We start from the raw sequence: 12782 nt of genomic DNA, 5'->3' as shown, positions 1-12782 counted from the left end.
GTTCAACCTCTCTAGAAACTGAATGTTGATCTAACATCACTTAGATTAATTGTCATAATTTTTATCTCTTTTAAAAATTTTATAATTCTTCATGTTTTTGCAATATCATTCATCATTCTTAGAAGATATTCATATCAAAACAATGAAAAAGATATATAAATGAAGATGCAAGCTAGTATTGCATAATTGGTAAGAGTGTTAAAATTATATGTAATTAGCACTTATTTAAAAAAACAATGTACTTAAAATTTAAAGAAATAGGTATTTTCAGGTTAAATAGGCAATTTTGTGTGATGTATGATGAGTTGATAAATGGATGCTTATGGTTTTACACAAAGGAGAATATACAAGATAAAAATGGAAAGTTAGAATCCTCCAACACTCGCTCAAATTCGTCTAAGCCAGAAGCCTTCCAGAGGATCTCGCTCCAGCTTTGATTTGAAATGTTAATTGCTATCAACATCTAATCGTAATGTTAAGGAGTTTTTATAAATATGTGAGGAATTAATATAAATGACTTTTATATAGACATCAACACTAATCAAAGAATAGAATATTACTATGCTTTTCAAAAATACAAAAGAGTAAGAATGATGCACCTCAATCCCAATTTTCACAATTGAATCAACAATTCTTTACTTTATTTTTATTTAATTTGCATGCAAACTATTGTCAATACCCAATCAAACCTAATTATTGTACATAGTCTTATACTTAGGAAATGTTACTGTTAGAATTTTAAATAATTGTTCAATATTCGTTCTTATGGACAAATTGTTACTTTTGACTTGGTACACTTGCCGTAAAAAAGTGTCACAAACGGACAATGAAGAATAATTGGTGGGGAAGAATAAAGGAGAAGGTATGTTAAGTATAAATATAAAATGGGGTAGTTTAGTCATTTCACAAACACTAGGGTGCGATTGAAATTTATAGGATATAAATTGAACTTTATAGAGGTACAAAATGCAGAGCTTCTAAAAATGGGATGGCAATTACTTCCTCCACCCAATCAATTGCTTCCTGCATCCAACGAAGTTTTTAAAATCCAACTAAGCTATAAACATGCCTACGGATGACAATACCCAAAACACATTATTGTGTTTATGGATGGAATTATCCGGAATCCATATTGGTGCTTATGAATGGATTTATCCAGAACCCAATATTGGTGCCTATGGATAAAAAAATCTAGAAGTCATAGAGCTACTTATGGATGGAAAAATCCAAAAGTCATAACTACCTAATACAAGTACGGATATTAATATAAGGAATTAATTCGCAAAACTTTCGGACGAAACCATTCACAGAACAATAACAAATACCAGATAAAAATATCCACAAGTCAAATATGACTTCCGCACAAAAATATCCGGAAGCCACAAATTATAATTCAACATAAATTTATCCAGAAGACACAAACTACAATTTCAAATAAAATATCCGGAAGCCACTTACCTTGTCTGGTTCCTTCTCTTACGTTCGCTCTTGGGTTCCTCTCAATTCAAGGGTTCTGATACGATGATGGAGCGGGGAAGGGGAATAACATAAAGAAAAGTAGAAAAATAAGTGTTGGGATAGAGATATATCAGAATAAAAACAACTTTTCTAGGATAAAAATAACATAACCATCAACATTCCTACTCTACTAGTCTAGTGGGGTATATAATACCCTTTGAAAAACTATTTGTCCTCATAAACAACTGTGTTGAAAATACTGAAAAGCTATAACAGAAAATTCTAACAGAAAAGGGGATCCAATCCCTACAAAAGACAAAAGAGATCCTTCTAGATATAATCCTTTAACCAAATGGGCCTAGATGTCCTTCTAATGGGCCTTGTGCTTGTGAATCACGTATCAATAGTCAACCCCTGCAGAGCAACCTTGTCCTCAAGGTTTTGGATGGATGAACTTGGCGGAGAAGTTGTGATGGAGGATACGGTGGTATAGGAACTAGGGGTGTGGGAGGTAAAAATTGGTGGTGTGGTTATTGATAGTGGGTGTTGGTGTTTGGGGGGGGGGGGTAAGATTGGGCCCCGCTGGATTTTTGATGGGTTTTTTTTGGGGAAAAAGTGTTGGGCTATTTGATGTGGGGGGTGGTTGGTGGACCACGGTAATTTTTGTGGTTTGGGGGTGGATGTGAGAGGGTGGGAATAAATTGGGAAAGTGTGTTGGGTGTGATGCGGGCTTTTGGGCCACGTTGGGGTGTGGTGTTGGCAAAGGGGATTGAGAGTGGGTTGTAGATTGGCATGGGAAACCCAAAGGGCAAGGTTTGGAATGAGATTGACTTTGTAACGTTGGAATTTGGTGTGTGCCAGCTACTTGTATTGAATGCGACACAGAGTCACGCGAAGTTGTTGCAGGGAGTTGGTGACGTGCCACAGTATGGGTCATTGATGGAGATGAAGTGACGTGCGCTAATGGTGTGGGTAGATGGTTAGGTGCATTTACTTGTGGAAGTAAATGGGTAGGTGAAGGTAGGTGCGGAAGTAAATGGGCACGTGAAGCAGAGGTGGGTGGTTGGTGAAGGGGTTTAATGAGGGTCATTGATGGAGGACACGTGGCTGGTGTAGGTGAGTTCAATGCACTGTTAGGTGAGTTTATGGGTGGAAGTGAAGTTTCACTTAGAGTTATTTTGTGGTTTGTGTTGGACGAGTGAGAAAGGGATGGGCTTCTTTCCGGGCTGTGAGGGTGGTGGGGTAGAGGGGGTTTTGGTCCATGATAAGGTTTGAAGAGAGAAATGTGAAATACTGGGTGAATCTTGGAATCCAGTGGGAGAGAGTTTTGTAATCGAGTATGGGCCATAAAATTTTCGGGTAAGCTAGTGGTGAGGGAAACCAGTGAGGGATGTTTGGCGGTAAGCCTGTCGACGGAGCAGTACTCAATCGCCGTCGGTAAACACGTGATGACGTCGTCCGACGTTTTCTGTTTTGGCCATGCGTTGTTGCGACAAGGCGAAATTGGTCTTCAACTGGTGCAGAATTTGCGTTCGCTCTTGAAGGGTGGTGTCCAGATTGGGTTCCGATGTGGTGCTCGATATATAATCCGGGATGGATGGTGGTGGTCTTCCATAGAGTGCTTGGAACGGGGTTGTTTTTATGGCCGAATGATAAGAAGAATTGTACCAAAACTCGGCTAGGTGCAAGTATTTGTACCAACTTCGCAGATTGTCACTGGTGAAACAGCGGAGGTATATTTCTAAACTTCTTTTGATAACCTCGGTCTGACCGTCGGTTTGAGGATGATAAGATGTACTGTATTTCAATTTTGTTCCTTGTAGGTGAAATAGCTCCTTCCAAAAGTTATTGAGAAAGAGCGGGTCTCGGTCTGATATTATGGATTTCGGAATACCATGTAACTTGCAAATCTCCATAGAAAAACGATTGGCTAGTTGAGAGGCGGTGAAGGACGTGGGGAGGGCTATGAAATGAGCTGATTTTGAAAGTCGATCACAAACCACCCAAATAAATGTATGGTCGAACGATGATGGTAAGTGAGTGATAAAATCAGTTGTTAGTTCATCCCAAATTCTAGTTGGAGGGGGTATGGGTTGTAATAATCCTAGGGGCTTTGTGTTGATGGGTTTATTCTGTTGACAGGGAAGACACTCTCCGATGAACGTTTTTGTGTCCATGTACATACCTGGCCAATAGAAAGAGGCAGTTAAACGAGTTGGAGTGGCTTTGAGACCGGGATGCCCTGCGAATGGGGTTGCATGAAACTCGTGAAGAATGGATGGGCGGAGATTGGTTGTTGATGGAATGTAAAGTCTCTGACCATGGTACAGTAAGTCCTTGTGAAAATTGAAATCTAAGTTGGGAATACCTATCCGTTTGTTTTTTTCTTGCTGTCCAGTTGCTGTCTGATAGTATTTCTTTAATTTTGTGATAATCTATGGTACTGGGGAGGAGATGGCTAAAAAAACTGAGGATGGTGGCCTGGAAAGAAAATTTGCAGCTTGGTTGTGACGTCCGGGTCGATAGAGGATATCAAAATTGTACCCAATAAGTCGTGAAGCCCATTTTTGTTGTTCCGGTGTATGACAAGCACTGGTAAGTAATCCCCTTAAACTTTGTTGGTTTGTGATAATTTGAAAGTGATTTCCAATAAGATAGTGTCTCCATTTCTTAACAGATTCAGTAATTGCTAGCATCTCTTTAACATAAACTGGATTGTTTTGTTTCTTTAGACAAAGCTTCTTACTGAAGAAGGCAATAGGGTGCCTAGCTTGAGATAAAACGGCTCCGATGGCGGAATTGGAAGCGTCCGTTTCCACTATAAAAGGGAGGATGAAGTCAGGGAGGTGCAAGAAGGGGGGTGTAGTTAGGATATTTTTGAACTGTGTAAAGGTTGTGTTGGCATTTTGATTCCATGTAAAAACTTTCAATTTGAGTAAATTCGTGAGTGGATAGGCAAGAGTGGCATAACCGCAGATGAATTTCCGGTAAAACCCCGTAATGGCCAAAAATGCACGCAGCATAGTGAATGATTTGGGCTCGGACCACTGTAGAATAGCTTGAATCTTTTCTGGATCTGGGGAAACCGTTCCCTGTTGAATGATATGGCCCAAATAGGCAACTGTAGGGGCTGCAAAATTGCATTTTGATTCCTTAACAAAAAACTAATGAGTCTGAAGTAATTGGAGAATAATGGTGAGAGGTTGAATGTGGTATGTCATGGATGTACTGTAGATTAAGATGTCATCAAAGAAAACTAGTAGAAAACGCCTTAGGTATGGTTGGAGGAGGTCATTCATTGCAGCTTGAAAGGTAGATGGAGCATTAGATAAGCCAAATGGCATAACTAAAAACTCATAATGACCATCAAAGGTCCAAAAAGCTGTCTTGTGGCAGTCTGTGGGGTGTACACGTATTTGGTGATAGCCAGCTTGTAGGTCAAGCTTAGTGAACACTAGTGCCTCAATTAATTCATCTAAGAGTTCCTCAATCGTAGGAATGAGAAATCTTTTTTTTTATGAGTATGACTGTGGAGGAGAAATGGCTGGTACTTGGGCGGATGATGCCCTCATACAACATTTCTTGAATGAGAGAAGTCATAGTGTGTTTGTGGGTGTGGGGGTAGCGGTAGGGTTTGATATTTATGGGGGTAAAGTTTGGGATCAAGGGAATGTGATTGTTGTAGGGGCAGTGGGGAGGTAAACCGTGAGGAGGTGAGAAAACTGAATGGTATGTGTGGAGGATGTTTTGAATCTTGGGGTGTATATTTTGTGGGGAAGGGTTGGAGCCTGGTAAGGGATCCGGTTGGAAAGTGAGCAAATGAAGTGATGTTATGGCTTTGGTATGTAGGAGGTGACAAATATTGGTGACAGAAGCGTGTGTGTCTAAGAGTTTGTTGGTTCCAACTAGGGTTATGATGGTGCCTTGGTGATGGAAAGACAGTTGTAGTGTAGAGAAATCTGCTTGTAAGGGTCCAAGACAACGTAACCAGTCCATTCCTAGGACTACATCCGCGCCTTCAATTGGAATGAGGTAGATGGAAAAATAATGATTATGTATAGAAACAGGAACTGTTGGGTTGAGATGTGTGCAATGAATTTTCTCGCCGTTTCCAACCATGATGGAAAAAGGTTTAATAGGAAGGGTGCAAAGGTTGAGGTGATGGGCTAGGCGAGGTTGGAGGATATTGTGTGAACTCCCGGTGTCTATTAAAATGGTAACGGGTGTATGATGAATAAATCCCTGAAGTTTGAAGGTGTGGGCCGAAGGGGTTCCAGACAAGGCCTGGAGAGATAGGTTGACTGGATTAGGGTCCTCAGAGTCAGAGATAGTATCGAAGGCAGGGAAGGTGTCTGGGTGTGCTTCTAGTGTAGGTTCTTCAGTAAGTAGCAATAAGAAACGTTTTGTGATACACTTGTGACCAGGGAAATTTTTTTCATCACAGTTGTAGCATAAATCGGCTGCTCTTCGTTCTTGTAACTGGGTGGATGATAATTTTTTTATGGGTAGAGAGGTGGGTGTAGTGGTTTCTATTTGGGTTGGAAAGGGGGACGTGGTGGTGGTAAAAGATGGGGGGATGGTTGATGAGAATCAAATAAAGGAGGCTTTTATTAATGGAGGAAGAGGACATCCACCCTCACATTTGAAGTTCTTCCTTCTAGTCTTCTCAAAATTAAAAGAAGACATAAAATAAAGATGAGGCCCAAGCCCAAGCCCAAGAAGGCCAAAGCCCAAAGAGCCCAAGTCCATCCCATGAGGGGCAAGGCCAAGCTTTGAAATACTCTTGTATAGTTTTAGGAGGTGTGGTTATTAAATAAAGGTGTGTGAAAATGTAAAATAAAGTCACATTGTCCATGTGACTTAGGAGAGTGGTGTAGGTATAGTTTTTGGGAGGTGTCATAGTAGAAAAAGGTCACACCTCCCATGTGACTTGTTTTTGGTGGGAATTTCAAATGAGTTTATTTGAAATTTCCCACCTATTTTTCAGCACCTTAGGCTATAAATAGAGGTGCTTCCTTTGTAAAATTCAGATTTGAATTTTATCTAAAGAAACTATACTCAAAATTGGAGTGAGCATTTGGAGAGCTTTGAGCTTCTTCTCTAGTCTTATCTTGAAGGACCATGGTTTCCTCAAGTGGCGGCTTCCACACTCATCTAGGAGCATCCATTCTTCTAGTGGCGTGATCATCCAACCATTCCTCCATCTTCATGAGCATTCTCTTCTCCTTCCTTTCTTCTTCTTCAATTTGTTCTTATTGCCTTGAGTTTTGAGTTGTTTTTGTTTCGGTTCCTTTAATTTTCCAGCACCTATTTTCTGTTTAGTTTTTAAATTCTGTTCGGTTCTTTTGTTTTGAAGTTCAATTCTGTTCGGTTTGTTCTTTTCCTTCTCCTTTGTTGATTCAATTTGACAATATTTGGTTCATCCAAATGAGTTTGGGATTTGGTACTTGTTTTGGTGAGTTCTTGATCTTAGAACTATGATCCAACTTCTAAGAAAGTGCCTCTACATTTTCCAGCTCAAGGTGATTCCTCAAAGTGTCAAGAATCTTGTTCTATGTGGCTATTGGAATCACATCAATGGTAGTGGAAGGATGGGGTTACGGTAATATTTCCTTGAATCATGGATTTTAGATTCCAAGAGCTTCGCAAGGCCCATGGCTTAGATGATTGAGGTAGGTTGAACAACAAGCTCTCTTCTGATTTCTGGGATCAAACCTGAAATAAAACAATTGAGGATCATCTCAGGTGTGAGGCCCAAGACTCGATTGCACAATCTTTCAAAAGATTTTTGGTACTCAGTGATTGTGCTATTTTGGTGGAGTTTGAACAACTCGGCTTGATGGTTGGCATAGGTTGAGGGACCGAACCGGAGCTCTAAGGCACGACTGAAAGATAGCCAGTCACTTAATTGATGATTTTGGTACATCCATTTAAACCAACTAAGAGCATCTCCACGCATATAGAAAGCGACCATGTGTAAGCGAGATTCCTAAGTGATATTGTAAAATTGGAAAAACTGGTTAGCCTGGAAAAGCCAATCTAGCGAATCAGATCCATCAAAGAAAGATAATTGGATTTTTGGGGGGCGGGGTAGGGTAGGAAGCGTGGTATGTGGCGTAATGGATGGGGGAACAACAGACGTTATTGTGGCAAAGATGGAGGATGTAGTTTGTGAAGTTAGGGGTGGGGGTGAGACAGGGGTTATGTGTGGAATAGAGAAGGTAGTAGTAGAACTGGTTGTTTCTTTGGGGGAAGGTAACGGTGGGGTATAGACGTTAAGATGGTATGGAGGGTGTGATTGACAACCTCTTGTTTGGATTCCCAATCTTTTTGACGAGATTCTATGGTGTGGTTTAAGGCATTATAACGTGTTTCATGATGGTCATGGTTTTGCTGGATTTGGGTTTGGAGATGGGCTAGTTTGTCTAAAATGGTTTGCAGGGTTTCCTCTAAATCTTTGATTGATTTGGGAGCCATGGAGGTAGGCTCAATGAAAGCACCAAATTGATACGACGATGGAGCATGGAAGGGGAAGAACACAAAGAAAACTAGAAAAATAAGTGTTGGGATAGAGATATATCAGAATAAAAACAACTTTTATAGGATAAAAATAACATAACCAACAACATGCTTACTTTACTAGTGTAGTGGGGTATATAATACCCTTTGAAAAACTATTTGTCCTCATAAACAACTGTGTTGAAAATACTGAAAAGCTATAACAGAAAATTCTAACAGAAAAGGGGATCCAATCCCTACAAAAGACAAAAGAGATCCTTCTAGATATAATCCTTTAACCAAATGGGCCTAGATGTCCTTCTAATGGGCCTTGTGCTTGTGAGTCCCGTATCAGGCTCCTTCAGAGGAAAAGTTCGAAGTCCTTGGCCGTGACGACTACTGCTTTGTTGACGAAATCAAACGGGACGAAGGTGGTTGACGGTGTGGGTTCACTGCGAAAACGTAGAGGAAGACTTGGGTGCAAATCTCTCACTTCGGCTGCGGGTTGGGTGCATTGCATTGAGTGCACATCTCTCACTTAACTTAATGTCAAATTCATTAAGGACAATTTAATCTTTTCCTATCCACAATCGGGTGCAGGGAGAATCAAGCCAATAGGATGAGTCGGGTCCAAAACATAAAAGAAGTGGTCCAAAAATATTATATTGGGTAGTTATCTACTGATGCAATCAAGTTTTTTTTTATTAACCCATATCAATAAGGTTTTTTATTAACCCATTATCCACTTTATTTTTTTATTAAAGAAATAATAATTATCAAATTATATGTAATTATTGTATGCAATATTGTACGATATTGTACCAATTATATGCAATTAATTTAATAATGATAAAATCTCATGATTAATATCCTACCTAATTAGATTGTAATTTGGGAGAGAAACTCTCATCATATATTTTCTATACATGAAGTGATGTAATATACCAATAAGAGAATAAGAAACATATATTCTTCTTACCATTTTTTTATCATTTTCTTATATGGTATCAGAGTCATTTCGAGCCTATCCTAGTATTTGTTGGGTTTATCAGGTCACTTAGGTCATTATGGGACCACCTATAACATATATCTCCACGCATAAGTTGGTAGCCTCGGCGTGAGGGTGTGTTGGAAATCCCACATCGACTAGAGATGAGGACATTTCATTGTATATAAGTGAATGCAAACCTCAATCTCATGAGCCGGTTTTATGGGGTTGACCTATTTATACTACAACTTAATGTGCTTATAAGAAATCAAGTCACGACGTATATATCATTTAAACAAATGAATCAAAATGATAGTCTTAAAGAAAAAGTTAAAGTAAAACCATAATAAAAAATTATAATAAAAAGAATAATGGAGAATTATTCTTAATAGATTAAATGAGTCGATTTTTCTTTGATTCACGATTAAAAAAATATAATTTTTTTACCCTAATCTAACTTGAACCTGAATCAGACTTACAAATTTAAATCCATTTTAACACTTCTAAATTTCATATAGAATAATAAAAATATTGTTAAAGGAGTTGATGGTGAATTTAATTTTTTTTTATAAATAATTGGGTAAAAGCAGAAGTTTGGAAGTTGTTATTAAATTTTAAAATCAACCTTTTACTTTGAAATAAACACAAAAGTTTCTTAATTAAATTAGTCGGTACTCAGGTGTGAGAAAACTTTTTTTTTTTCTCTATATTCCATCATTCATCGATTTAGTTGTTAGCACTATTTTTAACTAAAAAAACTATGCTATCAATAAAAAATATTATTCAAATAACGCATTTTACATAAAAAATTATCAAGAGACTCTTCATTAATATTTCCGTAATTAAAGATTCGAAAACATATACTATTTTTAGAACAGGGAAGAAGATGAATAGAATAAAGAGATTCAGCATAATAGTCTGAAAAAAAATGGCGCTGAGTGGCGCCAAAACTTAAAAATTTAACAAATACCGTAAAAATTTTGGAACGAAAAATTGGCATTGCTTGCTATACTTTCTTGTCGTGTATGATCGTAGCTTCATGGACGCATTTTGATGGATTCGATTCCAAGCTTTGAAGGTCTCAATTCCAAGGTATCAACCAAATTTTCCTTCTTTCCCCTATCTCAAACCGTTTCTTCATTTTCTTTCTTCTTTTCAGCTTCCCAGTTCACGGTTCTCGCTTTCATTCCCTTCTGGTTCGTATCAATTACTTCTCAAAACTTATCAATTACCTGTTAATGTTAAAAGGGTATCTCCTTCTGATTTCTGGGTTTTCTGGGTATGCATGTCAGAGCCCCCTGATGTTGGGAATTGGTTCTCTAGCTATGAGTATCAATCTCCCGATCCGGATTCGAATTTCAGTGTTGAAGATTCTGCTTTCTCGGAAAACGAATCTCAGGGAGCCGGTGCAAAAGAAGTAGAAGCAAAGGTTAGAATTCGAGGTCTACGGGCTGATGGGGACAAGGTAGTTAAAGAAGAAGAAGATCTTCATAACGAAGACCAGTGCATGAACAAGGTGAACCTTCTACTCTTTTTTATTTTTTAATTGATGGCAGAAAGAAATCCAGGTTATTCGTATTTATGGTTTTCATTTAGGGCTTTTGAAGTTAGACTTTCAGATGTTAAGCTAAGAGATGGAGATTTTAGAATTTTACATCTGTTTTTTTTTTGTTTCTTACAGAATCTTGGACCATTCAGTTCATGTTCACTCCTTTCTGGTTTGTTCTTTGCCCTGCTTCTTGTAGGATTTCTTTTGTAGAATGTAGCTATGATTTGGTTTGCAGTCGTGCATATTCAATTATTTCAGCTTTGTGTGTGTGCCGTTTTCTATTTTCTGATTCAGAGCCTCCAGACATCAGAAACTGGTTCTCCAGCTATGTTTACGAGTCACCTGAGTCTGATACATGTAGTCTTTTAAGAGACGAAGTTTCTGAAGAAAATCAGCGCGGGAAGACGTTGGATTTTGTAGTCGTGAAAGCAGATGGAAGCAGGTCTGCAAATGGCCACCCGAAAGGATGTGTTGAGCACAATAACTCCTTTGATAAAAACACAAAGGTAAAAGCAAAAGCAGCCTTAATACGGGTGCCCAGCACTCCTTTTTTATTCTATTAAAACCTTTCATTTTTTTAATTACCCTTATATATCACATGTTTACTTGAAGAAATTGCATATGGTTGTGGTTTCTGATATGTGAGACTGAATGAAAGTATGCCAATAAGCATTTGTTCTGAATTGCACTTAGAGTGTTTCACTACTTAATGAATAGATATTGTTTATTTAGTGACAGTTTAAGCACTTCAAGAAAACATATTCTAATACGTAGCTGTTTACCTTGTGCCTATGGAATTGGACTGTGCAATGAAAATTGAACCATTAGTATACATGTGACTCATTCCATTTTTGTTGGATGAAGTCTATATAAATTAGAAGAATTTTAACGACAACTGTAAGAACATGGATATTTTTTTTTGGTAGTGAAATGAAGTTTGGTTAATATATGGCTCTAAATACATGAATGTGAACTGTATTATCCTCCAAGTCACCAATCCTCACTGGTTTTCTTTGCGGTTGAAATCATAGGGTGATCACAGTGCTGAAGTGAAGAAAAATTCAACTACAGTTGACACTTATCCGACAAAGATTTTGCAGCTATGCATGCAAGATGAAACACTGCAACATAATCTTGCTCCAACCAAGCACAAGGGGACATTGGACCTGAATCACAGAAGTCCCGGTTACGATCGAGAGGAACATCTAATGCCACTGGATACTGATAGAAGTGCAACGAGTCCTCCAAAGCTGCTACATAAGAAGGATACCCAAATAACAAAAACAAAAACTGATATCCAACATGATTACAAGCTTGACTTGAGTGCAAGTGCTACTAAAATCTTCTCAACAAGAAGTGCATCCTGTACAAGCAATAAAGAAAATGATGGCTTTGTGACAACAAGGAAGAAGATTTGCAATAGGGCTAATGATGAACCTTCGTGGAAGAAACCTGAAAAAATATTATTAGAGCGGTCAACAAGTACAGTATCGATTCCATTGCAATGTGGTGTTACAAAGAGAAAGGCATTAACAGAATCAACAAATGTTCAACAGTATAATGACATGGGGATAACAGGGAAATGGCAATGCCCACAGAAACGTAAACCTGATGTTGGGCCTGTTATGAAACAACTTAGGCTCGAGCGTTGGGTTCGTAGATTTTGAGACCTGAGAGAACATTTGATTGTGTTATGAATGATTTTCATTCTGTTATCATACTTTACTATTGAATTAAACCATCTTCAATTATAATAGTAAGATAATAAGTTTAATCACATATTTCTTTAACTATTTATTTCTTTTAATATCAGAATAATATTTTCTCAATAGTATAAATTTAATATTTTTATAATAGAATTTATAGTAGAGTGATGATATTTTTTTTGGATATTATGTATATATTAATTATTTTTTGCAATTTTTTATTTATGTTTTAATTGTGATGTTTTAAAATAAAAATAGAAATATTATTTTATTAAAAATATAAAGGAAATGAGTGTTAGTTTATTACATAAATAGGAAAATCAGCGTCCTTTAAATTTTAAAGCTAGAAAAATTGTGAATATTTTTAATACAGCCTCAAGAGATGCAAATGTGATTTGCTCTTATTAGTATAAAACTCTTTCCAGAAGGAATCATATATGTTTTGAAAATTTTATTTTGAAAAATTCATTTCAAAATGTATTTAATATATTCTGAAAAATTTATTACGAAATTTTTTCTTTTTGAAATCCTGAAAATTTCAAAAGTTTATTTTGGAAACTTTTCATGAAAATTAATTTGGAAA

The 12782-nt window shown here is 37.5% G+C and overlaps 1 protein-coding gene across 2 annotated transcripts; it reads left to right on the top strand.

Moving 5' to 3' along the window:
* The first annotated feature begins 3914 nt into the window (after positions 1-3914).
* LOC137809936 (ATP-dependent caseinolytic protease/crotonase family protein) lies at positions 3915-12270 on the top strand. 2 transcript variants are annotated; one of them, XM_090297980.1, is made up of 6 exons: positions 3915-4053; positions 10104-10140; positions 10237-10460; positions 10626-10662; positions 10788-10999; positions 11525-12270. In XM_090297980.1, exons 3-6 carry the CDS (start codon positions 10452-10454, stop codon positions 12158-12160), a joined length of 894 nt encoding a protein of 297 aa, XP_090154106.1. In that variant the 5' UTR covers positions 3915-4053; positions 10104-10140; positions 10237-10451; the 3' UTR covers positions 12161-12270. The 2 variants fall into 2 exon arrangements, with proteins under 2 accessions (XP_090154106.1, XP_090154105.1); XM_090297979.1 differs by lacking the exon at positions 3915-4053 and adding an exon at positions 8546-10036.
* The last annotated feature ends 512 nt before the right edge of the window (positions 12271-12782 follow it).

Source organism: Phaseolus vulgaris, chromosome 2 (assembly GCF_051622355.1).
Source record: "Phaseolus vulgaris cultivar YP4 chromosome 2, ASM5162235v1, whole genome shotgun sequence".
In the NCBI taxonomy this organism is placed as follows: Eukaryota; Viridiplantae; Streptophyta; class Magnoliopsida; order Fabales; family Fabaceae; genus Phaseolus; species Phaseolus vulgaris.
The sequence above is the reverse complement of the archived record's forward strand: the minus strand, read 5'-3'. Positions and strand labels throughout refer to the sequence as shown.